At 58.9% G+C, this 21,458-nt stretch overlaps 7 protein-coding genes across 7 annotated transcripts; all 7 read left to right on the top strand.

Annotated features, from left to right (window-relative positions):
• Positions 1–223: 223 nt before the first annotated feature.
• Positions 224–3,493, top strand: LMJF_26_0720 (conserved hypothetical protein; the record flags this gene model as incomplete). The annotated part of the gene is made up of 1 exon (XM_001684024.1): positions 224–3,493. One exon carries the CDS (start codon positions 224–226, stop codon positions 3,491–3,493), a length of 3,270 nt encoding a protein of 1,089 aa, XP_001684076.1.
• Positions 3,494–5,616: 2,123 nt separating this feature from the next.
• LMJF_26_0710 (putative sphingosine kinase A, B) lies at positions 5,617–8,424 on the top strand (the record flags this gene model as incomplete). The annotated part of the gene is made up of 1 exon (XM_001684023.1): positions 5,617–8,424. One exon carries the CDS (start codon positions 5,617–5,619, stop codon positions 8,422–8,424), a length of 2,808 nt encoding a protein of 935 aa, XP_001684075.1.
• A 2,597-nt stretch (positions 8,425–11,021) lies between these two features.
• Positions 11,022–12,485, top strand: LMJF_26_0700 (conserved hypothetical protein; the record flags this gene model as incomplete). Its single annotated transcript, XM_001684022.1, has 1 exon — positions 11,022–12,485. One exon carries the CDS (start codon positions 11,022–11,024, stop codon positions 12,483–12,485), a length of 1,464 nt encoding a protein of 487 aa, XP_001684074.1.
• A 1,015-nt stretch (positions 12,486–13,500) lies between these two features.
• On the top strand, positions 13,501–14,253 carry LMJF_26_0690 (putative Qc-SNARE protein; the record flags this gene model as incomplete). Its single annotated transcript, XM_001684021.1, has 1 exon — positions 13,501–14,253. The coding sequence occupies one exon, from the start codon at positions 13,501–13,503 to the stop codon at positions 14,251–14,253; it is 753 nt and encodes a 250-aa protein (XP_001684073.1).
• Positions 14,254–15,392: 1,139 nt separating this feature from the next.
• LMJF_26_0680 (conserved hypothetical protein) lies at positions 15,393–16,070 on the top strand (the record flags this gene model as incomplete). Its single annotated transcript, XM_001684020.1, has 1 exon — positions 15,393–16,070. The coding sequence occupies one exon, from the start codon at positions 15,393–15,395 to the stop codon at positions 16,068–16,070; it is 678 nt and encodes a 225-aa protein (XP_001684072.1).
• Positions 16,071–17,241: 1,171 nt separating this feature from the next.
• On the top strand, positions 17,242–17,745 carry LMJF_26_0670 (conserved hypothetical protein; the record flags this gene model as incomplete). Its single annotated transcript, XM_001684019.1, has 1 exon — positions 17,242–17,745. The coding sequence occupies one exon, from the start codon at positions 17,242–17,244 to the stop codon at positions 17,743–17,745; it is 504 nt and encodes a 167-aa protein (XP_001684071.1).
• Positions 17,746–18,818: 1,073 nt separating this feature from the next.
• Positions 18,819–19,952, top strand: LMJF_26_0660 (putative protein disulfide isomerase; the record flags this gene model as incomplete). The annotated part of the gene is made up of 1 exon (XM_001684018.1): positions 18,819–19,952. One exon carries the CDS (start codon positions 18,819–18,821, stop codon positions 19,950–19,952), a length of 1,134 nt encoding a protein of 377 aa, XP_001684070.1.
• Positions 19,953–21,458: the final 1,506 nt, after the last annotated feature.

Here is a 21,458-nt window from a genome sequence, read left to right as displayed (position 1 = left end):
TGACAAGTGTGCGTACTCTTCACACACTTGTTCCGCTCCCTCCCTCTCTCTCTCTCTCGTGTACTCAGTCTGCCCGTCTCTCACCTAAGCTGCTTGCGGAAAGCGAGCACAGCGGCACACAGAAGGCAGTGGAAAGCTGCACTGTCGTCACTTTACTGCTCCCTCGATCTCCTTCAACGAGCGAGTAAAAGGAGGAACCCGCCCGTTCGCGGCGCGCGTGAGTATGCCCTATGGCGGCTTCTCGAAGACCCGCTACGGCGACTCACTGGAGGGGTGGTCTGCCGTGGAGAAGGTGGCGAAGTTCAGCCAGGCAGTGGGTCGCGTCAGCGGCGGCCGTGGCACTGCCATCTTGATTGGACTGATAGACAGTGAGGCGCAGCTGATCGACGCGTCCTCGATCGGGCGGTTGGGTAACTCCGGCAACAACGGCACCAACCTGAGCCACGGTTTCACCCACTGGCACCGCAACGACGGCTGTTGCTCAACGCAGCGCGCCCAGCAGCCGAGCAACAGCGGATGGTGCGCCGGTCGTCCCGGCGCCTCGCGCGGTAGCACACCACCGCAGGGCCCACCGGCGCTAGGCGTGCTGCTCACCACCTCGTATGTCCTCCGCAGTCCGCAGGACATGACAGACGCCTCCGTGTGCTTCCTCGACCAGCCCATCGCCGGCATGGCCGCTTCGCTGGGCCGAGAGCCGAAGCCGGTGCACGTCGGCCTCTGCAGCGCGTTCGGGTTTGTGTCGTCTGCGGCTTCCCCAAAGAAGGAGCGCGAGTGCACCTGCCGGACAAGCACCGCTGCCACCGCGTGCCGCTCGCGGCTGGACGATGAGCCAGACTACCTCCACTGCGCCGCTGCGGCCGGCGACTCGGAGGAGGATGAGACCGAGGAGATCGGGTTCACGCTGACGTACTGCGAAGTCTTTCCCACGCACGATGACGCAGCATACCCGAAGGAGCCGTCTCCACGGCTGAACTCATCACAATCAGGCGACAGTCACGGGTGCAGTGCGGAGAGTGCCACTTCAAGCCCCTCTGGGCGCGGGCCTCGCTGCGAAGGAGGTGCAGGACTGGGTAAGGAGGCAGATGGGACGCCAGCGTCCCTTTCCGAGTTTGCGCTGCCTCGAGAACGGGGTGCGAAGGGCGTCGCTTCCGACGCTGCTCACGCCTCCGGTGGTCCTCAGGCGAACCGGTTCGCCTCTGATGCAGCAAGGAGGAGATTCTGCGGCGCGCAAGACAGTCTCTGCCAGGTGCAGCCGCTCCACTTACCTCTCTTGCTCTCGGCCATCCCCGCGATCAAGGTAGGGGACGTTCATTTGATGATCACCCACGTGAATGATGGGCGACGGTCCTACCGCGTGCAGCACGTCGCCGCCGTCTTCGCGGACTACTGCCTGTATGAGCCGACCAGCTTTGGAGAGGTGACATGCAGCGGCGGCCCCGTCTTCAATATGCAAGGCGACTTCATCGGGGTGCAACACGAGCGCCACGGCCAGAGCCTTTGCCTGCTCCTCAAGTCCATCGTGCGGCATTTGTTTGACGCGGGCCTGCTCGGCATGTGTCGTGCTCCCGTATCCGAGGAGACGGTCAAGCAGCGAGAGGTGCACATCCGGCCTGGCCACGCTGTCTTCTCTGCGATGCCCACACGCCTACCGGCGCTTTCCGGTCGGGGTAGGATGCCGTCGCTGAAGACGAACGATTGCCCCGCCTCTCTGTGCCGCACTGGCGCAGCGGCGGCTAGCGACGGTGCTGAGCGTGGAGGCTACAGCGCGTCGAGCAGCCGACTGCCGGCTGTGTCGCTTGGCTCGAAAAGTCCTGCGTCTCTCCGCGCCGAGAGGCACTTCACCGTTGATGCCACTGGAACTACTATGGCACCCTCCTTTGCCGCCATGTCCAGCTGTGGCAGCCCGCGCACGCTCCACAACCGGCCCGGCAACAACGCCACCAACTCTTCGTGCAAGAGCGTCCGCCCCGCCGAGGACGGCGCCGGGGTAACAGACGCCGTCGCTGCGGCAGCGCTTCCCCTCACCCTGCCTTCCAAGCCCCTTTCGCAATGCGTGCCAAGCTTCGAAGAGGTCTTCGCGGAGTTCTTCGACGGCGCTGACAGTCTGCCACACATACTTTACGCCTTCCCTCACTGCCCGCCACTCGTGAAGATGACCATAGAGCGCCTTGCGCTACTCAAGCGCGAGGACGAGCTGGAGCGCATCGTCGCCGTCGGCGGCATCGGCGCAATCCTCGAGGCTATCGACGGGTACCCGCAGGAGGAGCAGATTGTCACGAGTGCCCTGGCGGCGCTGTGCCGCATTTGTCTGTGCGAGCGCAACTTGGCCATCTTTCTGCACCTCGACGGCGTGGTGACAGTGATGGAGATTATGAAGGAGTATGTGCGCCAGCAGGGCGTGCTGCAGTGGGGCATTTGCACACTGCTGTATGCCACCGACATGTCCTGCCCGTCCGCAGCGGCATCGGCGGAAGTCATGGTGCGCAGTAGTGCCCCCGAGCTGTTGGTGAACGTCTTGCGCGTTCACGGCACCGCGCCGCGCAAGACCGCCACGCGGCAATCGCAGTCCAACCACCTCATCCGCTGGGACTGCGACCTCATCGCGAACCTCCTCATGACTAATCCGCGTCTCACCACGCTGTTTCTGCGAGAGGACCTCCTCACGCTGCTGCTGCAACTCGGCCGCGACGACGCCGGCAACGCATTTCTTATGGAAGGGTTCGCGCATGTCTTTTGCGCCTTCGTGCAGTGCTTCACCGAGGAGGATGAGCCGCCCCCGTCGCACATCTTGCAGCTGGCATCCGCGCCCGGCTTCAAGCGGTACCCAGCCATGTCGTTTCCTGACAACTCTCCAGCGTCTCGATTCTGTGAGCTAAGCGTACATGAGGGGGCCAGCAACCCAAACAGTGCGGCCCACTGCGGCGGCGGTGACCATGTCTGCCGCGGCGGCAGAGAGCCCCCCGCATCGCCGGCGCCCGCTACGTCGCTGCCCTACTCGTCAAACACCATCGAAACGAGCCCCCATAAAGTCAGCTTCTTCTTCCTGTGCGACACCATGAGCCATGACACGGATGGGTGCCTTGCGCGCGCCGTCGTTGACGTTTGCGAGGCCGCGCTTGACCCGAAGAACAGCATCACGGCGCACCGCGGACGGCCGGAGATGGTGCTGATGCGCTGCCTCGAGACACTCCGCCTGCTGCTCACGTGGGGGCTAGTACGGCTTCCGCGCGGCGAGGCAATGCTGTCGGCCGTCGAGAGCCTCACTGTTCTCGGCTTCCCCTCTACACTGGCGATGCCGCCGACGTGCTTCTCAGCACCGTCGTCACCGCGGTCGTTGCCCTCATTCTCGGAGGATACGGCGCGCTTGCTGCTTATCTGCGAACGCGTGCGACGCGAGTCAACCTCCAGTGAGCTTGTGGCAAGCGCGGAGGCTGTGCAGCGACTTCTTCTGAGAGGCAGCCCGATGCCGGGGGTTGTCTGTGCGCGTGCTTAGGCTGAAGGGCTTGTGTGTGTGCGGGCGGGGATGGGGGCGCTGATGGCTGTGGTACGGCGTGCCGTATGGCACCACGAAGTCGAGCGCCGGTGACGAGGAAAGCGACGATGCGCGCGTGTTTTCTGCTCGCGTGCGCCCGTGTTTTCGGCCCCTCTGCCTGCGCACCCTCTCTTCTGCTTTTTGTGTTTCTCTGGAATACTCGATGTTTGATAGCCAACAGGAGGGCTGTGCACGCACATGAGTGAGGACAGAGGAGTGTTGGTGATGGATGAACGGTGAGAGATGGCGGCAGCTACGACGGCGGTTGTCTTCGGCCGTCTCTTCCTGCTCCCCCCGTGCTCGTGTGCGTGCGTGCGTGTGTATGTGTGTGTACCGCTCACTGCCTTTTCCTTCTCGCATGGCGGCTGCTGTCGCTCTTGCAGTGCCGAAAACAAAAAGAGGTCGGAACGGCAGCCATGCCAGCTGTGAGCCTACACACCATCGCACTACTGCGAAAGATGCGTGTGTGTGTGTGTGGGGGGGACGCCACTGCCCTCTTCGTCTTCCCTTACGCCTACTCCCTCCTTCCGTTTGATCTTCTCCTCCCGCCTGTCGAATCCGGTGCCTGCGTTTGCTGAGGCGAGTGGGTGGGTGGGTGGGTGTCGGGTTGAGGGTGTAGGGATTTACAACGCGGCGGTGGACTCGCATTCATGGGACTGCAAGCCTACCGTGGTTGTTGCGTGCGAATGCTCCCTGTGTGCATGCTGGTGGAATATGAGTGGTGCTGGTTAGGGCGGGGAGTTCCGTGACAGGACCTTCGTGCTCGAGTGAGCTCTGCGTGTGTCGCACACATGTACACAGGCACCTTCACTTGGCACGCTGCCACCTTGCCGCATCGAAATCAGAGAAGTCGCCTCTTCTGTTAGTGCTGTCGTATTTTTCCCGCCATCTCCATTTCCCTTCTTCTGATCTGCTCCGCATCCTATCGCATATATGCGGATGATCTCACGTGCCCCTCACCTCATCTCCGCCCTGCGCACTCACGTGTAAACTCTCTCTTTCTACACGTGGTATGCTTCTCTCCTTGGGTGCGTTGACACACATCCGGCCCCTCTCCCCCAAACACACACACACACACACATGCCAATTGTGCGCGCCTTTCTTTCACTGCCTCCGCTGCGCATGCACGTTGTGCTGTGCGAGTCGCAGCACGCGTTCTCGTTTTAATTCGTGAAGGTCTCTTGGAAGACAAGAAAACGATCTCCAGTATCTCCTGTACTCATCTTTGCAGCAGCCGAGCTAGGGGTAGCGGCGCGCAAGCCATTATTATATCCTAGTTGCGAGATCGAGTCGATTAACGGTGAGAGGCGCAAGACAGATACATATTCAAACAAAAGAAGGAACATGAGCAAAGGGACATCTTTCTTACCCTTTCTCTGTTTTCCTTTCTGCGCCAACCTCCCTCCCTCCCCAACACACGCCCAACCCGTATCTTCTCTGCCTCCTTGGCTTCGGCGTCGTTGCCACAGCCGCTGCTCCTCGCTCTCTCCCCCTCTTCGCTTTCCTCAGCTCTTTGGGTGCACCGCACTTTCAAGGCTGACAAGCTTGTGTGCGCGTTTAGTGTACGTGTGTGTGTGTGTGTGTGCGTGTGTGCGTGTGCATGTGCTGGAAACGCCGCCACGCCTGGTGCTTGTGATTTCCCCTTCTCTTCTGTTGTGCCCCCCTTCCCCCCTCCCCCCCCCACTCCCTGGGGGTGGTGGTGCGTCGAGTATTGCCGTTGCCGACGCTCACTCTCTCGCTTGCTCCTTTTCATACGTTTTTTTTTTTGTTGGCTGGATTGCTCTGTGCGTGTGGGGACTGCCCGGCTAACTGAACGCCTCCATCTCTTTCTCTCGTTTTTTTTTTCAAGGGTACGTGCGTGCGCGTGTGCCCCTCCCCCTCTCCCCTCTTCTCACACCCCACACCCTTCTCTCTCCTCGTCAGCATTGACGTGTTGCTGTGTTCTCGCTGCGCCGGTACGGTCTCGTCGCATCCTTTTCTTGTTCTCTTCGTTGCTGTGAGCGTCTTCGGCTACTGTCGAAGCTCGGTCCTCTGTCGTCGATCCTCGCGTGTTGCCCGCAGATCGGGAACCCCCACGGCACATCATGCACTCTCTCAGCTCCAACAACACGCCGAGCCCTCATCCGGCCACGCACCGCCACACGAACCACTCCTCGACACACACCTCGTCGCTGCTGCCGCCGACCGCTTCGCCGGTCTTACAGGCGTCTTGTATGAGTGCAAAGGAAGACCACATTGGCGCTGACGCGCAGGGTATTCCATCTTCAGCCCTCTTCACCCCAAAGCCGAGAATTTTCGCGGTGCCAGCCAGCACCGAGTCCCCGCCATCGCCCGGCGCAACTTGCCATCACGCCCCCACCGGCGGTATCAATGTGAGCGCAGCAACCGGCGTCAGTGCAGCGCACCACAGCGATTCAGGTAGCAACACCGCAGCACCCACCGCGTCATCGTCGTCGCCAGCGCTTCAGAAACAGCAGCCGGAACATTGCGTACCCGCTGCCTACCGTGGGAAGCTCGACGACGCTCCTCACGCTGTGGACGACAACATGGAAGCTGTCATTCTCAGCAAGGGCAGGATCTGCACCCTTGCCTACTTCCCTAGTCGTGGCAGCTTCCGTATCACGCACGTGTCAAGCAACGGCAAGACGCGCGTAGTCTTCAACATCCCGGTGCGGATGATCATCAACATTGAGACCGCGGCCGAGCGTGACGCGCGGCAGCGAGCGCGCCAAGCGAACGACGATACAATCAAACTTGTCTTTGCCGAGAGCGGGCGTAACACGAGAAGTCTGCTCTGCAGTTTCCCCTCCGGCGCCGGCGAGGACAACGAAGGAGTGGTGCTTGCCCACTCCGTCAACACAGCTTCCCTCACGCTGAGCTTGCTGGGCGGGCCCCCTCCCACACCGACTGCGTCGCACTTCGGCGCGCACACAGCCGCTTGCGCGGCGGCCACGGCGGCGCCGAGCATCCGTTACTATGTCCACTACGTGCAGCAGCGCAACAAGGAGAACCCATCTATCCGCACGCTAGAGTTCCAGTCGAGCGGCCCGGCTGAGACGGTTCAGCATGTTGTGTCAACGGTGGTGCAGCACATCTACCAGAAAGGTTCGAAGCACATCATTGCCTTTATTAGCGCCAAGTCAGGCAAAGGAAAGGGTGAGCACATCTTCGAGAAGCACGTGCGCCCCCTGCTGCACTTCAGCCGCCACACATACCAGGCTCACGTGACACGCCGCGCGCATGACTGCGAGGACTACGTAGCAAACCTTGAGAACCCGATGGACAGCAACACCGTCATTGCCGCCGTTGGCGGAGACGGCATGATTCACGAAACTGTGAACGGCGTGCACCGCCGCAAGCTGGCGCTCGTGCGCTGGCTGCGCAGTGTGACAGCCAATGTGAGCACCGGGAACGGGTCTGTCGTCTCTCCCGACTTGTCTGTCCATCTGAACGAGGAGAGGTGTGCAGCGGTGCTACTCAAGTCGGGCAGCGCTAACAAAGTGGTGCACCACGGCGAGGCGAGCGTCGACTCTCCTTCTTCACCCTTCATTGAGCTGGGTTGTGAAGAGAACAAGCGTGACGGTTACGGCGGAAACGGTGTGACGCCGTCGGCGGAGGCGACGGCCCGAGAGGCTTATCGGCTTGCCCGCTGTCTGGTGCAAGGCGGCTGGGATGCGCTGATGCCGCTCGTTGCGACGGTGGCGACCGGAAGCGCCTGCGGCCTTGCCAAGAGCCTTGATGTCCTCTCCGTCACCGAGGCAGCGCTGTCGCTAGTGCACCTGAGCACGGTGCACATGGACCTGCTGCTGCTGAACTTCACCCCGAACGAGGATATGGTGGAGTTCCACCGCTGCCGTATGAGCTCGAGGCGACTCGACGCCGCACAGCGCGAGTTCTCGCGGTACAAGGAAGACAAGGCGGCAGAGTTGCAGGAGCGATCGCGGCTGGGGGAGGCGCCGCAGCTGCCTCCTCGAACGCTGACGGCAGCCGACTGTATGACACCTTTCCTGAAGGATGGCTCGAACGTCTACCGCGACGCCGTCAGCTGCGCGATGCGGATGCCGGAGTTGCACAGCCGTGTTGCCTTCATGTCGCTGTCGTTTGGTTCCGCGAACGACATCGACCACGGCTCGGAGTCGTTGCGTTGGATGGGCAATGCCCGCTTCCAGGTGTATGGTGGGTACATGATACTGCGTGGCCTCAAGCGATACAAGGGCATGCTGCGCTACCTGCCGTGGGGGAGCAAGGCTGGCAAGACGGTGGAGAAGCTGCACACACGCTGCAAGATGCCATCGACAGATGACTTTCCGCTCTGCACGATGCGGGAGAGCTGCCCGCACTGCCGCCAGTATGTGTTTGTCCACTGCGGCGCTCCGTCGCTCTCCTCAATTCAAGGCGATGACACACATCCGGGCCCAACTCCAAACACCAGCCGAAGCACTGCCCAGCCCATTAGTGCCGCCGAAGTTCTAGCCCCATACACGGACCAGCAGTTGCTTGACGAGGACGTTGTGGACTTCAAGGATGAGCGGCTGCCGTGGGTAACCGTTCGCGGTGATTTCTGCATCGCGCTCCTGTGCAACGTGCGGGATGTGGCGCAGGACATGCTCATGGCGCCGTTAGCACACATGTCGGATGGCGCCATCGATATAGTCTACTGCCGCGTCGACCCCATCACGGGCCGCGGAGGGCGGATGGAGATGCTGAAGTTCGTTATAGGTCTGGAATCGGGTTCACACGTCAACCTCGACTTTGTGAACTACGTAAAGGCGCGCGCCTTGGAGATCAAGGTGGACGCCGGCATCTCGATGTCGGACGGCGAGTTGATGCCGCTCAGCTCCGTGCGCGTGACGAAGATGCGCGGCAGCGTGCAGTTCGTGCGCAGTGGGTAGAGCGAGGGGGCAAGGATGCAGTGCGGGAGGGCGGAGAGAGACTTTCATGTCTGTCAGAGGCATCGTGTATATGTGCACGTGTGTACATTGCCTCCTTTTCTACCTTCATTCTTTCTCCTTTATTTTCTCGCGTGTGGACGTTCTCCACGCGCCACAGTCGAACACGTGCTGATTCGCTCCCTCTCTCTCTCTCTCTGTGCATGTGTGCCTCTCTGCTGCATCTTCTATTGACTGCTCTCCTCTTTTCCGTCTGCGGCACTTTTCTATTATTCTGTTCTCTCTCTCATTCCTCTTCTTCTGACGCGAGGCCTGCACACGCCTTTTAAAAGTTTGTAAAGTTCTGTTGTGGCGGCTCGCTAAAGCTGTCTGGATGCCGCCAAGTGTAGGATGTCGTGGTTGACATTGTTGCGTGAGTGTGTGGTGGCGCTTGCTCGTCTGCTACCGGTGTGGAATGCCGAAGCCGACACGAGCGCCTCTCGTGTGCGCTCGTGTCGGCTTGCTGCGCTGCTCTCTCTCTCTCTGTGACTTTGATTTTTCTTTTCGTGCTCGTTTCCTCCTGTGTTGTGTTCAACTCCTCCTCCTGTCTCTGTCTGCCATGGGGCCTTGAGGGATGTGCGCGTGCGTATGCGGAGGCCTGGTGATGGGGTCCGTGGCCCCATCGTCACGGGACAACACGCGCCCTCCCCCTCTTTCTCGTGAATTCCATCCTTCTCGAACCAATCGTCATCTTCTCCTGCTATTCCCAGACAGAAGAGGCGACGCTCCTTCGCCATTTCTTCGTCTCTCCGTGTGCGCGTGCGCTGAGCTGTGCGTTGTGTTGTGTTTTGCTGTACTGCGCTGTACTCTGCTGTGTGCCTGACGCATTCACCTGAGATGCTCGGCCACTGCCTCTTCGTGGCTCTCTCTCTCTCTTTTTTGGGCTCTCCAGGAGAGAGTTGAAGATCAGATGGACGGCGATACGGCGGAGAGGGGGAGAGGGGTGGCGGAAGGAAAAGAAAGGACGGGGTTGGGGTGGGGCGGTGGCACACTCGCGTAGCGAAGGGCTGAACCCCTTACAGACCTCTCTCTCTCTCTCTCTGTGTGTGTGTGTGTGTGTGTGTGTGTGTGTTGCCTTGCGCCCTCCCCCCCATCTCCCCATCCCTCCGATCGCCCTTTTCGATCGTTTTTGTTCTCCTGGAGTTTTTTCTCTTGCATCTGCCTTTCACGCCTGTGTGGCGTGTGGAGGAGGGGTGGGGGCACGACATGCTCTTTTTCCGCGTGTCGCCGCGGCCGATACGGACGGCACCGCCGCCGCAGTGGTTGGAGGGTGATGTTCGTGCCTCCGTTGGCTTGGCTCTCGCATACACCTCTCTCTCTCTATATATTTGTGTTCCTTACGATAGACATACACATGCATACATATATATGCATATATGTATATGTATACATGTACATATACGTGTGTGTGTGTATATATATATGTATATATGCATATATGTATATATATACATGTACATATATACGTGTGTGTGTATATATATATGTATATATGCATATATGTATATATATACATGTACATATATACGTGTGTGTGTGTGTATATATATATGTATATATGCATATATGTATATATATACATGTACATATATACGTGTGTGTGTGTGTATATATATATGTATATATGCATATATGTATATATATACATGTACATATATACGTGTGTGTGTGTATATATATATGTATATATGCATATATGTATATATATACATGTACATATATACGTGTGTGTGTGTATATATATATGTATATATGCATATATGTATATATATACATGTACATATATACGTGTGTGTGTGTGTGTTTTCAGTTGGCGCTGCTTTTTTTTTTAGTGTCTTTCCATCTTTTGCGAGCGCATTCCCGAGTCTTTGGCACGAAAGCGTCGATAGAGGGAACGGTGAGGGCACCGCGGAAGGGCACGGCAAAAGCGTGATGCGTTCCCTCTTTCCGTCCATGTCCATCTCGAATGCCTGTCCGTCACGTGGGACGGTGAGCCAGTTGCGTGTGGCGGGCGGATGGGTGAGGACACCATGAAGGGAGACAGAGACAGCGACACAGAGGACACACACACACACACACACACTCGCCGCCGTTATCATCTCCTTCTTTCTCCCTAGAGTGCTGCAATACAACGAGTCCGCCGCTGTCGCGTTGCTGGGACCTGCTGCACCATAAGTACGTCTCCCGTTCTCTACTGGACACCCTCATCTGTGCCCTTTGATCTGTTCGCTTTTGCCACATCAGTGGCGCGTCACCCGCCTCTCCTCTCTCTTTCTGCAGCGTGTGCCTATTCTCTCCTGCATCACGGGGTATGCGTCCCCAACAAAAGACTCTGCTCTACGCACGTACACGCGCTGACACACTCGCGGACATACTGCAGGTCAATCACAGTTTATTGCGTTTCCTCCTTCAGGCAGGCAAGGGTGGGAGGTTGGAAGGACTGAAGTCACTAGCCTCCGTCCCCTCCCACCCGTTTTCCGTGTGCGTTGATGCTGCTACGTGAATTTTTCACGGCGGTCCGTCGCCGTCGCGGAGCTGTGGCCCTCACACCGCTGCGGCTCATGGCTGCTTGGACGAGGCCACGGTACAGCACCGTGCACGACAGGCGCAGCTGCGGGGAACAGACACACACTCGCTGCCACCACTGTCCTCCGCGGAGCTCCGTAGCTGGCGTCCACCAGCGACACCACCGCCATCATGCGCGGTCGATGGAGCCTTGCGCCCGATTTTGTGGTGCGGCACCGTCGCGGGAACGTTGTGGTAAGTCGCGAACGCGCAGTGAGGCGCACTTCTTGCATGAGGCGACTTTGCGGCCGTCGCGTTCTCCTACGTCCATGAGAGCTACGAGGAAGCATGATGCTACGCGCACCTCACCGTATGCATTGGATAGGGCTCAGATGTTGGATGCTGTGCTGGCTCTTTCCTCGGCTCTTTACGAGGACGAGGCCGCCACGACGGCTGCCCGCGTTGATGATGCCAAGGCGTCGTGTAATGCTGCCGAACACCCCGTCTCCTCTCTACATGTGTCCCCTGTGACATCGTCCGGTGCTCTTGGTAAGCTGGAAGGGGTGACGGTGACTCCGGAGAATGCGTATGCGTCTCTCGACGCGGAGGACTTAATGACGTCCATGGACGCGTGCTCTGAGGGATGTGGTGACAAGCGGGACACGCGTACACTGCACATCGATCTCGCTACCAACGCCCCGGCGCCTTCTCTCTCGAGCGCCGTTATAGCGCAGCCTTCAAGTACTGGTACGACCTCTTCTTCCATCGTGGCTACCTTCGCTGCCCGTGACGTCCCGCTCGAACGCAAGTTGCTCCAATTCATGGACCTGTGCAGCAACGCAAGCGCGACGCCACACCTAAGCGACGACCACAGCGATGCGGCGTCGCAGCTACCTTGGAATGGCGGAGCAGGAGCGCGAGCCGGCGACAGTAGGAGGGATCGCACCACTTCTTCCGCTGTCACCGCATGGTCTTCGTCCGCTGCTGCAGCGCTGATATTGCCAGGGCTGGACATGAAGGCCATCCTGGCACATGGTGTGCTGGAAAATCGTCATCTGCGCGGGCTCTCTCTCGTTCGGTGCGACTTCTCGCTGGTGCGGTGGTCGCACGTGACGCTGGAGGACTGCGACCTCTCGCGCAGCCTCTTCTACGGAGCCAAGCTGGGCACCGTGGTTTTTCGTCGCTGCAACTTCACAGGTTGCATCCTGAAAGGCGTCCAGTGCCGCTCATCCCGGTCCACCACGACCCGCTTTGAGGACTGCAATTTCCGTCTTGCCGCTGTTGGGCTAACGTGCATCCCACACGACTCGGAGCGGGCGGGTACAGACGCCAATCAAGGCCAGGGCATCATCGGTAGCAGCAGCCGCCGTGGCGGCCCATCGGTGTGCTTCCTTCGTTGCAACTTCGACCTCAGCGACTTTAAGTTCAGCCAAGGCCTTGACAAGGCCAAGTTTGTGAAGTGCAGCAATACGCGTTCGGCCTCGTGTTTCCCTCTCCGTGCTCGTGGGGGCGTAGGCTGACGGGTTTAGCGGGGCTTTCGAAGACGGAGGAGGAAAGGATGGTGGGGGGCGAGGGATGCGTGCATGGGGATACGTGGGGGCATTATACATCGCGAGTGGGGCCAAGCTACTGCTTTGCCTTGTCGGGCCTCCTCGTGGCCATCTCTCCCGCTTCGCACTGTGGTTTGGCCTCCTTTACAACTGACGCGGATGCCGATTTCCCGCAGCTTGCAGGACGTGGCACACACGTGCACGTGTGTGCATGCATGCAGCGGTGAGTCTGCGTATGCTTGCTTCCTTTCGCTGCCGTTTCCATCGTCACAGATACGGACCACAAGAAGAAGATGCTGTCCCCCTGAAGCACTCGCCGCATGTGTGCTCGTGTGTGTGCGTCCCCAACCACCTACGAGGGCAGGTCTGTCCTTTCCCAAGAAGGCCTTGCGTCTCTCATACCTGCTTCTGTGCCTAGCTCACTCACATGGTCCTCCTCCACCTTCTTTCTCGAACCCTCCTCCCCCCTCTCTCTATCTCGCACTCTTTCCGCGTTGTGTTCTCTCCGCCAGATGCTATCACACACGCATCTTCCTACGCTGGGCGCTTGCTCTCTCCCTCTACTTGTTTGTCTGTGGTGCTTGCGGTGCGCGTGAGTGCCCGAGTGCGTGAGTGCCGGAGTGCGTGAGTGCCGGAGTGCGTGAGTGCCAGCCGAAACAGGTAGCTCTTTACCACTTCATCCATTGGTCTCTCTCCACGCCTAACAGCACGCACGCTGACACCCTCCCCACCGACTCACTCACGGCTCTGCTACCCTTCCTCTCCTGCATACCTCCGTCCCCCAACCCCTGTTCAGTCTCTCGCAAAACCTTCTCACCACCACTGCCCCCTTCCCTTCCCTCTTTTTCCGGCATTTATTTCTCAGCTGAGCATCTTCCGTGCTCCTTCCGTGTCTCACAGCGGGTCCTCTGGCCTCGTCTTTCGCTGCATCTTCGACTTCACCGTTTGCGCTCCCCTTTTGTTTCCCTTTCGGGCTGATTTTGAAATGAACCCCGCGACTCACTCACAGGGTGAGGCCGCCGTGCCCCTCACGGTGCCGGCGACAGCGGTCGGGAGCACCCGCGAGGATCCGTGGCCGCAGATGGAGAAGCAGGTAGGCGCCATGCTGGCGGACTTGAATGCGCGGATGCAGCGCTTCCGCGACACGGCTATGCCCACCGTGATTGCCGAAAACGAACTGCTAGAGTGTGTGGGTGGCTGCAGCGAAGCTGTGGAGGATATGCGGTTTGCCCTCGACACCGCCATGGAGCACCCGGAATCCTTCGCGATCACCGCAGAGGAGTTGCAGAGCCGCGCAGAGCGCATTCGCGGGTGGGAGCGAGACATGATGAAGGCCCAGCAGGTCGCAGAAAAGGTCAAGGCAGCGCAGCGCAAGCGCATTATGGCTCAGGACGGCGACATCGGTGACAGCGGTGTGCGCGAGAACAGCGACTTCCTTCGTCAAGAGCATGATATTCAACGAAGCATGATGCAGCAGGACGACCAGACGCTGGATCGGCTGTCGAGCGGCATCCATCGCGTCAAGGACACAGCTGTGAACATTCAGGATGAACTCAACACCCAAGAACACATCCTCGACGACATTGATCGCGGTATGACTCGTGTGCAGATGCGCCTGGAGGGGGCCATGAGGAAGGTCGGCAAGCTGATCGACTCTACGAGTGATAGAGGCAAGATGATCTGCATTGCTGTTCTCTTCCTCATCCTTGTGATCTTGATTTTGTTTGTCCTTCGGTAGTGCACAGAGGAGAGGGGGGCCGCAGAGAGGAAGAAAGGAAGCCGGGGAACAGCAGAGTAGTTACTGCTGTCGTGGCTCTTGTCAACGAGACGGAGGCGAGTTTTGGTCGGAGTAACCCCCCTCTCTCGTTCCCCAAAGGAAGAGGGGGAATGAATGCGTCACCAGCGGTGCGTATGTGCGTGTGTGTGTGTGTGCTTGTATACTCATGTGCTGACCCTTCTTGCCATCTTGCTGTCTCCTCTCACTGTGCGTGTATCTTTCTCTCTCCCTCCGTCAGCTGTTTTGGTTCTTTTCACTCCGTGCTTGTGCCGGTGTAGGTGCTCACGTTTGTGTCTCGGCCCTCTATCGTTGCAGCACCCCGCACGTCTCCCTTTCCCTCTTCCTCTCCCCCTCCCCTCCCGCTAGCCACGTGGGTTGCCGCATCCTCTCTCCAACGCTTCCGAACGGAAAAGAAACGTGCACACGGTATGGGCTCATTGAGTAGATTCTGGGCGCAGTGCTAATCCGAGCCAGAGAGAGAGAGTGTGTGTGTGTGTGTCAATGTGCGCGTCTTTCTTCACATGGGCCGAAAGATAGAGGAAAGGAACGAGCGCGGAGGGGTTAGGAAGAGGAACTGGAGTTGGGGAAGACGGTTTCGAAGTGTTGAGCCGTGTGTGTGGGTGTGTGTGTGTGTGCGCGGAGCGTTCCTGATATTGGCCATGGAAGTGCGCTGCTGTTTCGCATGTGGGTTAACGCATCCAGCCTAACGCGGCAAGTCACAAGGCATACGGATGCACAGCTAATAATGGTGGGCCTCACGGACATGCCGCCTCGCTAAGTGCAGTTGCGAAATGCAGGCTGCATGTTTCTCTTCCCCTCCGGATTTCTCGACGCACCCGGCTGTGTCGCATCTCCAATGGAGGGCGTCTCGCCCGCTGCTCTCATGCGCGTGCACCCTTTTCGATTGCTCCTCGCCCTTCTCCTACGAACATTTCCTCTTCTTCGTGTGCTCTCTCCCTGGTCGCACGAGTACGCACGCACGCACACCTGAAATCAAGCTGCCCTGCTCCCCCTTCTTCCTTCTCTTTTCCTCTGCTGTCGATTCGAGTGCCGGGGAAGATTCACCGTGACAGTCTTCTTGCCCCTCTCACCGTCTCACAATGCTCCGTTTAACGCGTCTGGGACTTGGGGCGGCGCTGCTGCTTGTGCTCGTCGCCGTGTTGTCGGTGTCTGCGGAAGAGGGCACCGTCACCTACTACGGCCAGCTGCGTTTGCCGCCGACCTACCTGCGTCACCCCGACTGCTTCGAGGCACTCAACGACATCCAGCCGGGGAGCGTGCTGATGTACAATGGCCAGCACCGGTTTGTCGTACCCACCGCCCGAGACGGCTCCTTCTGCGTGTACAAGCTGCCGTACGGCACGTACATCTTGCAGGCCGAGTACCACTACTTCGTGTTCCCGACCGTGCGCGTCGAGGTCATGTACCGCGACACCGGCGACGACCAGAAAGAGACCTTCATCCGCACCTCGGCGAACGACTACCCCGTGCGCCACCTCGAGGGCAGCGGGCTCGACGAGGAGAGCCCTGCGGTGATCCCCTTCTCCGGGTATCACAGCTACTACGTTCCCCGCCAGCAGATGGATATTGTGAGCCTTTTAAAAAACCCCATGGTGATTATGTTGCTCGTCTCCGTTTCGCTGATGGGTCTCATGAAGCTGTTTCCTGAGGAGGAGATACGTGAGTCGCAGAAGATGACGCGCGAGTGGCAGAAGAAACTGGTGAAAAGCGTGTCGACTGACAAGACCGGCGCCAAGCTGCAAACCATCACCAAGTAGAGGCGCTAAAGAGGATACGCGAGAGAGACCTTACCGCCTGCTCTTTCGTTGCTTAGTGGTCGTGTGAGGTGAGTGGAGTGCGAGTTGCGTGCTCAGTATGACGACTCGTCGACGTGAAGCCGTGTTGGCCTTTCGCCCCACTTCTCGTGCTGGATGGATTCACTGCGTGCGTCTGTACTGCATAAGCCTGCGTGCGTGCGCGCTTGTGCTTCGCTGCAGGGGGTCTCCCCCTTTCTCTCCGCGAGTCGCAGTGGTGTTGTGTCCTGCGCGCTCTGTCGTTCTCCTCTGTCACCCCTTCAACTTCTGTGTGTGTGTGTGTGTGCGTGCGTGTGTATATCTGCAGTTTGGCGTGCTTCTCGCGCTTGCACTCGCACTCACGTCCCTTGTTTCGCTCTGTCGCTGCGCAAGCGTGTCTGTTTTAACTCCCGTATTCCTCAGCAAGAAGTGAAAGCGCTCAGGAACGAGAATTTGGGAGTGCGACAGGGCGGGTGGGGGAGGGAGAGAGCATCGGTATGCTTCCAGAATCGGATCACGTGAGGGTACACGCGAACAGCGCCCCCGGCTCTGCTTCCACCCCCTTCCCTTCGTTATCGCTCTCTGCTGTCCGGGCTCAAGCTTTCGTTGCCCCTGCGTGTAGGAGGGGAAAGACGGAAGTGTGGGAGCTGGGGAGCATGATGGAAAAGGCTCACACACAGGATGCGCACGTCGTTTCATGGCGCGACTCTCCGGGAGGCTGGAAGAGGCGGGTGCGTGCCCCTGCGCGCGTGCGCAGGGGCACGGCCGGACACGAGAAAAGAAGGCGTGGCGTGTGTAGCCGCGCCTCTCCATCGCATACCCTCTCCTTCCCATCACACGCGTAAGTGAGCGAGGAGAAGCGAGGGACTGCCTGTGCAAGAGGACGTGGACGAAAACCAGCTTTTCTTTTCCGCTCTCTTTCTCCCCCAATCATCAAACCAGCTTTCACAGAGCAGCTTGGTCGGCACGTCGGCCCCGCTTCCTGTACGTTGACAGCCTGTCCTACACACAGAGGGGAGCGGGACGCCTTTGCAGAGCAGCGCGCACCACCTTCCCGCGCGACTCTCTATCGTTGCTTTCCTCTCTCTCACACACCAGCACATACACACATTCCGCCTCCTAACGAATTCGATTCTTAAACACAGCGGCCTTTTCCATGGCGTCTCGAAAGATGTGCACCTTCGCGCGTCTTGTGCCGATCTTCGCCGTCACGTTTATCACTGCCGCTCTCATTGCCATACCACTGCTCGAGGCGAGGCACAACTTTGACGGCAACAACCCGTCTCGCAAGATGGAGGGCGTTGAGGAGGTGAACTCAGAGAACTACTTTGACCTTGTAGGCCGCAATCGCTTTGTGCTGCTCGAGTTCTACGTGGACTGGTGCAGGTACTGCCGCGAATTCGCCTCCCTGTACGATGAGTTCGGCAAGTACGTTCAGGCCCGCTCCGAGCTGCAGCAGAGGCTTGTGGTGGGGAAGGTAAACGCGCTGAATGAAGCGCTCATACAGCGACAGTACAATGTCAGTAGCTACCCGACGGTCATTCTGGTGCCGCCAAACAAGCACACCGGTGTCGTGTTCACTGAGAATCGGAACTTTAATCAGCTCTTGAACTTTGTCGAGCGTGAGATGGTGAAGAAGGAGTATGCTGTTACGGAATAGCCTGAGGGGAAGGGGCGACGGAGAAGGTTGGAGAGGTCGCGCGAGGGGCGGATTGCGTGGGCAGGGGGGGGGACTTGGCAGAGAGGGGCAGAGGCATACGTGTATGGCGCGCACTGCTGGGAAAAGTGGACGGCTGGGTTGTGTGTGCGTAAGTGTCTATGACAGCCTCTCCACCTCGCTTTCGACAGCGTTGCTCTGCCACCTGTTTCTCGCGCTGTTCGCTTCCCTCTCCCCGCTTTCTCGCTGTGTGCGCCCTCCCTCACTACCGTTGCCCCACTTTTGCCGCCACCGCTGCTCTCGTCCCGCTGTCTCACATCCCCCCTCCTTCTCCCTCCCCCTGCTGTGCTGAAGTGCCAGACACAATGTGAAGAGTCACCATCCCACGCCACCGTGTTTCCAGCGCACACGTCTTTTTCGGTGCAGCTCCTCACCTGCCCCATTTCCCTCGATGTGCCATAGACCATCAAGTGGTTTCCGCGAGATGCACGAACATAATCGAAACGCACACTTGCCATTCACGCAGGCGACCCGGTGAAGAAGCCTCGTTATCTACGCAAGAAACGGGACGACGCGTGTTGGGCTCATCTCTTGCGTGCCACTCTCTCTGTCTGCCTCTCTCTCCGCTCTTCATGTGTGTGTGTTCTCGCCCCTGCTTTCCTCCTCGCCTTCTTGCATACATCGCCACTGCACAAGTTTGCCTCCGACGACCGCGCCAGATACCGTCCCCTTCCCTCCTCTGCTACCGCGAACGCTCTTTTTTTTGTGCCTCCATCTACCTACCTACACACACACACACACACACACACACACACGCACACACACACACACACACACGCACACACACACACACGCACACACACACACACACACGCACGTCAACACGTCCACACGTGCGTGTAGGCACGCCGCTCCGACAAGCTGCGTGTTTTGCTAGTATCGCTCGCGACTTCTTCTTTTCTCCCTTCAGTGACCTCTCTCGCCCGCCGTCGGAGCAGACGTCGAAAAGAGTAGAGGATAAGCAAGCGAGCGCCTCATCCTTTCTCTGTCTTCTCCGTCCATCTCTTGCGCTCACCATGACACGCCGGCTTAGTGTTGTGCTGGCGCTCGTGCTCGTGGTCTTCGTGCTCGCGGGGTCGTGCAGCAGCGAAGACCCGGGTGCTGTGATGCCGGGTATCGTGCAGATGAGTAAGGACAACTTCGACCAGCTCGTTGGCAAGGAGAAAGCCGTACTGGTGGAGTTTTACGCGCCGTGGTGCGGCCACTGCAAGAGCATGGCCCCCGAGTACGCGGCTCTGGGCGCGGCCTACGAAGCGAGCACGAACGCGAAGGACCTGCTGCTGGTTGGTAAGGTGGACGCCACGCAGGACAGCGACCTCGGCAAGCGCTTTGGCGTCACGGGGTTCCCGACAATTCTCTACTTCGCTCCTGGCTCATTGGAGCCGGAGAAGTACAAGGGCGGCCGCACGGCCGAGGACTTCGCCAAGTACCTCTCGAGTGCAATTGCGGGCCTGAGGCTGACCATCCCGATTGAGCCACAGTTTGCGATGGAGCTGGTGCACACGAATTTCGATGCAGTCGTCAAGGACCCGTCGAAGGCGGTGCTCGTCATGTTCTACGCCCCGTGGTGCGGCCACTGCAAGGCGCTGAAGCCGATTTACAACACGCTGGCCAAGGTGTTCTCAAACGATAAGGATGTCGTGATCGCCCGCATCAACGCCGACGATGCCGCCAACCGAAAGATCGCCACCGAGTACGCTGTTGCCGGCTTTCCGACGGTGTACTTCTTTCCCAAAGGTGCCGACGAGAAGCCGGTCGAGTACAAGAATGGCCGCAACCTGGAGGACTTTCTCACCTTTGTGAACGAGAACGCCGGCAAGCACCGCCTCGCTAACGGAGACTTCTCATGGGAGTGCGGCGTCATCGCAGAGCTCGCGGAGGCGGTCGCGCTCGTGGCGACGAGCTCCGGCGAGAGCTCCAAGGCAGCAGTAGAGGCGGTGAAGGCGGCCGCTGCCAAGCTGGCCGAGAGCGAGGATGCCGCGTACTACATCAAGGCAGCGGAGCGCATCGCGGCGAAGGGCCCCGCGTACGTGGAGAGCGAATCGGCTCGCCTCAAGCGCACCCTCGGAGGCTCCGTGGCTGGCGACCGCCGTGATAACATGGTGAGGCGCCTGAATATTCTGACCTCGATCCAGAAGCACATGAAGTAGGCCAAGCAAGAGTGGTGACTGAGCACCAACGTGGGCTGGGAGGGAGGGAGGGAGAGAGCGGGTGGGCCCCGTTAGACCTGACAAATGTGTGTGCGTGTGAGTGTGTTAGTGTTCACCTGTGCTTATAGGCACCTGCGCCTCTCCCTCCTTTTATCTTTTTGGCCCTCCTCTTATCTCTCTCTGGCTCACTGGGCGAGTCGGCGCTCATGTACGACGCTACAACCAAAATAGCACCGTCGTCGTTTCTCGGTTCGCCGCTGCTCCCTCTTCCCTTCTTCTAGCGGTGCTGCATTCTCGCTCTTCTCTTTATTCGCCTCTCTCCATCATATGGGCTTACATCAACGGTGCAGGCTCTCTTCCACGCGTGTGTGTGTGCTAAGAGGAATAACAGACGCCGTGATGTTGATGAGGGATGATGAGGACGGAGTGAGCGGAGCCGAACACGTGAAACTGTTTCGCCATTCTCACCTTCCCTCTATTTGCACTTCTGTGCGTGTGCGTGCGCGTCGGGGGTGGGGTAGCAGTGGCGGTAGGCCGGGCGCGGGGGAAGAGGGATTACAGGACCGAGTCACAGCGCCGTGCCCGGAGGACGCGTCAAACGATGGTAAAGTAGCGAACTGGCAAAGAGATGGAAAAGCACGAAGTACATGCAACGCCCAGGGAAGGCACACGTGAGCCTCACATCGAGATCGACACACAGACACAGACACACACACACACACACACACACACACACACACACACACATACATCACACATACGAAAACGTAGCGCTCGTGTTGGACGATAGGGGAGGGGAGAGTCCCCGGCGCGTCTCTCGTAGGTTCTGTGTGCCAGTGAAGCTCTTTTTCTCTTGCACTTGTGTCTGTTATTGAGTGTGGACCGTCCTCTTGGGGCCTCCTTGTTCCTTCCGCTGGCGTGGCTGCAGTGCCAGGCGATAATGCGCATGCCCACATGCTTTCTCTTCCGTTCCGTTCCCTCACTTACAAGACGGGCGGCACCCCGCGTTCGCATGCGTGTGGGGAAGTGTATGGGCAGCAGACCACATGTGAACTCCAGGTGTCGAGAGAGGTCTCTCGTTTGTGTCTAAGGTTTGTGCATCTGCTCTCCCCCGCCTTCTTCCACCCTTCGCATATCTGCTCTCCGCTTCCAACTGTTTCTTGCTTGAGTTTTTCGCAACCACCGTACCCACTTTTAGAGTGACGGCGTTGCCCCCGCCCTCCCATCGCTTTCTGTGTGTCTCCATTCCGTTCGTCGTTGCCCTGCCCTTGCCTTTCTCCCTTCCTCTGCCGCACACGCGCGTCGCGGTGTGTTTTGACTCCGAAGCCGTCCGTGCATGAAGCTGCGTGCGTGCCTGCATGCGCGCTGGCGACAGACAGTCATAGGACGGCCCGCCACTACACACCGCACCTGTGCACACACACACACACACACACACACACACACACACCTCTCTATCTGGAGACGTTGGCGGAGACAGGGTGGCGCGACAGTCCGGCCGTCGTT

Source organism: Leishmania major, chromosome 26 (assembly GCF_000002725.2).
Source record: "Leishmania major strain Friedlin complete genome, chromosome 26".
Lineage (NCBI taxonomy): Eukaryota > Euglenozoa > Kinetoplastea > Trypanosomatida > Trypanosomatidae > Leishmania > Leishmania major.
The sequence above is the reverse complement of the archived record's forward strand: the minus strand, read 5'-3'. Positions and strand labels throughout refer to the sequence as shown.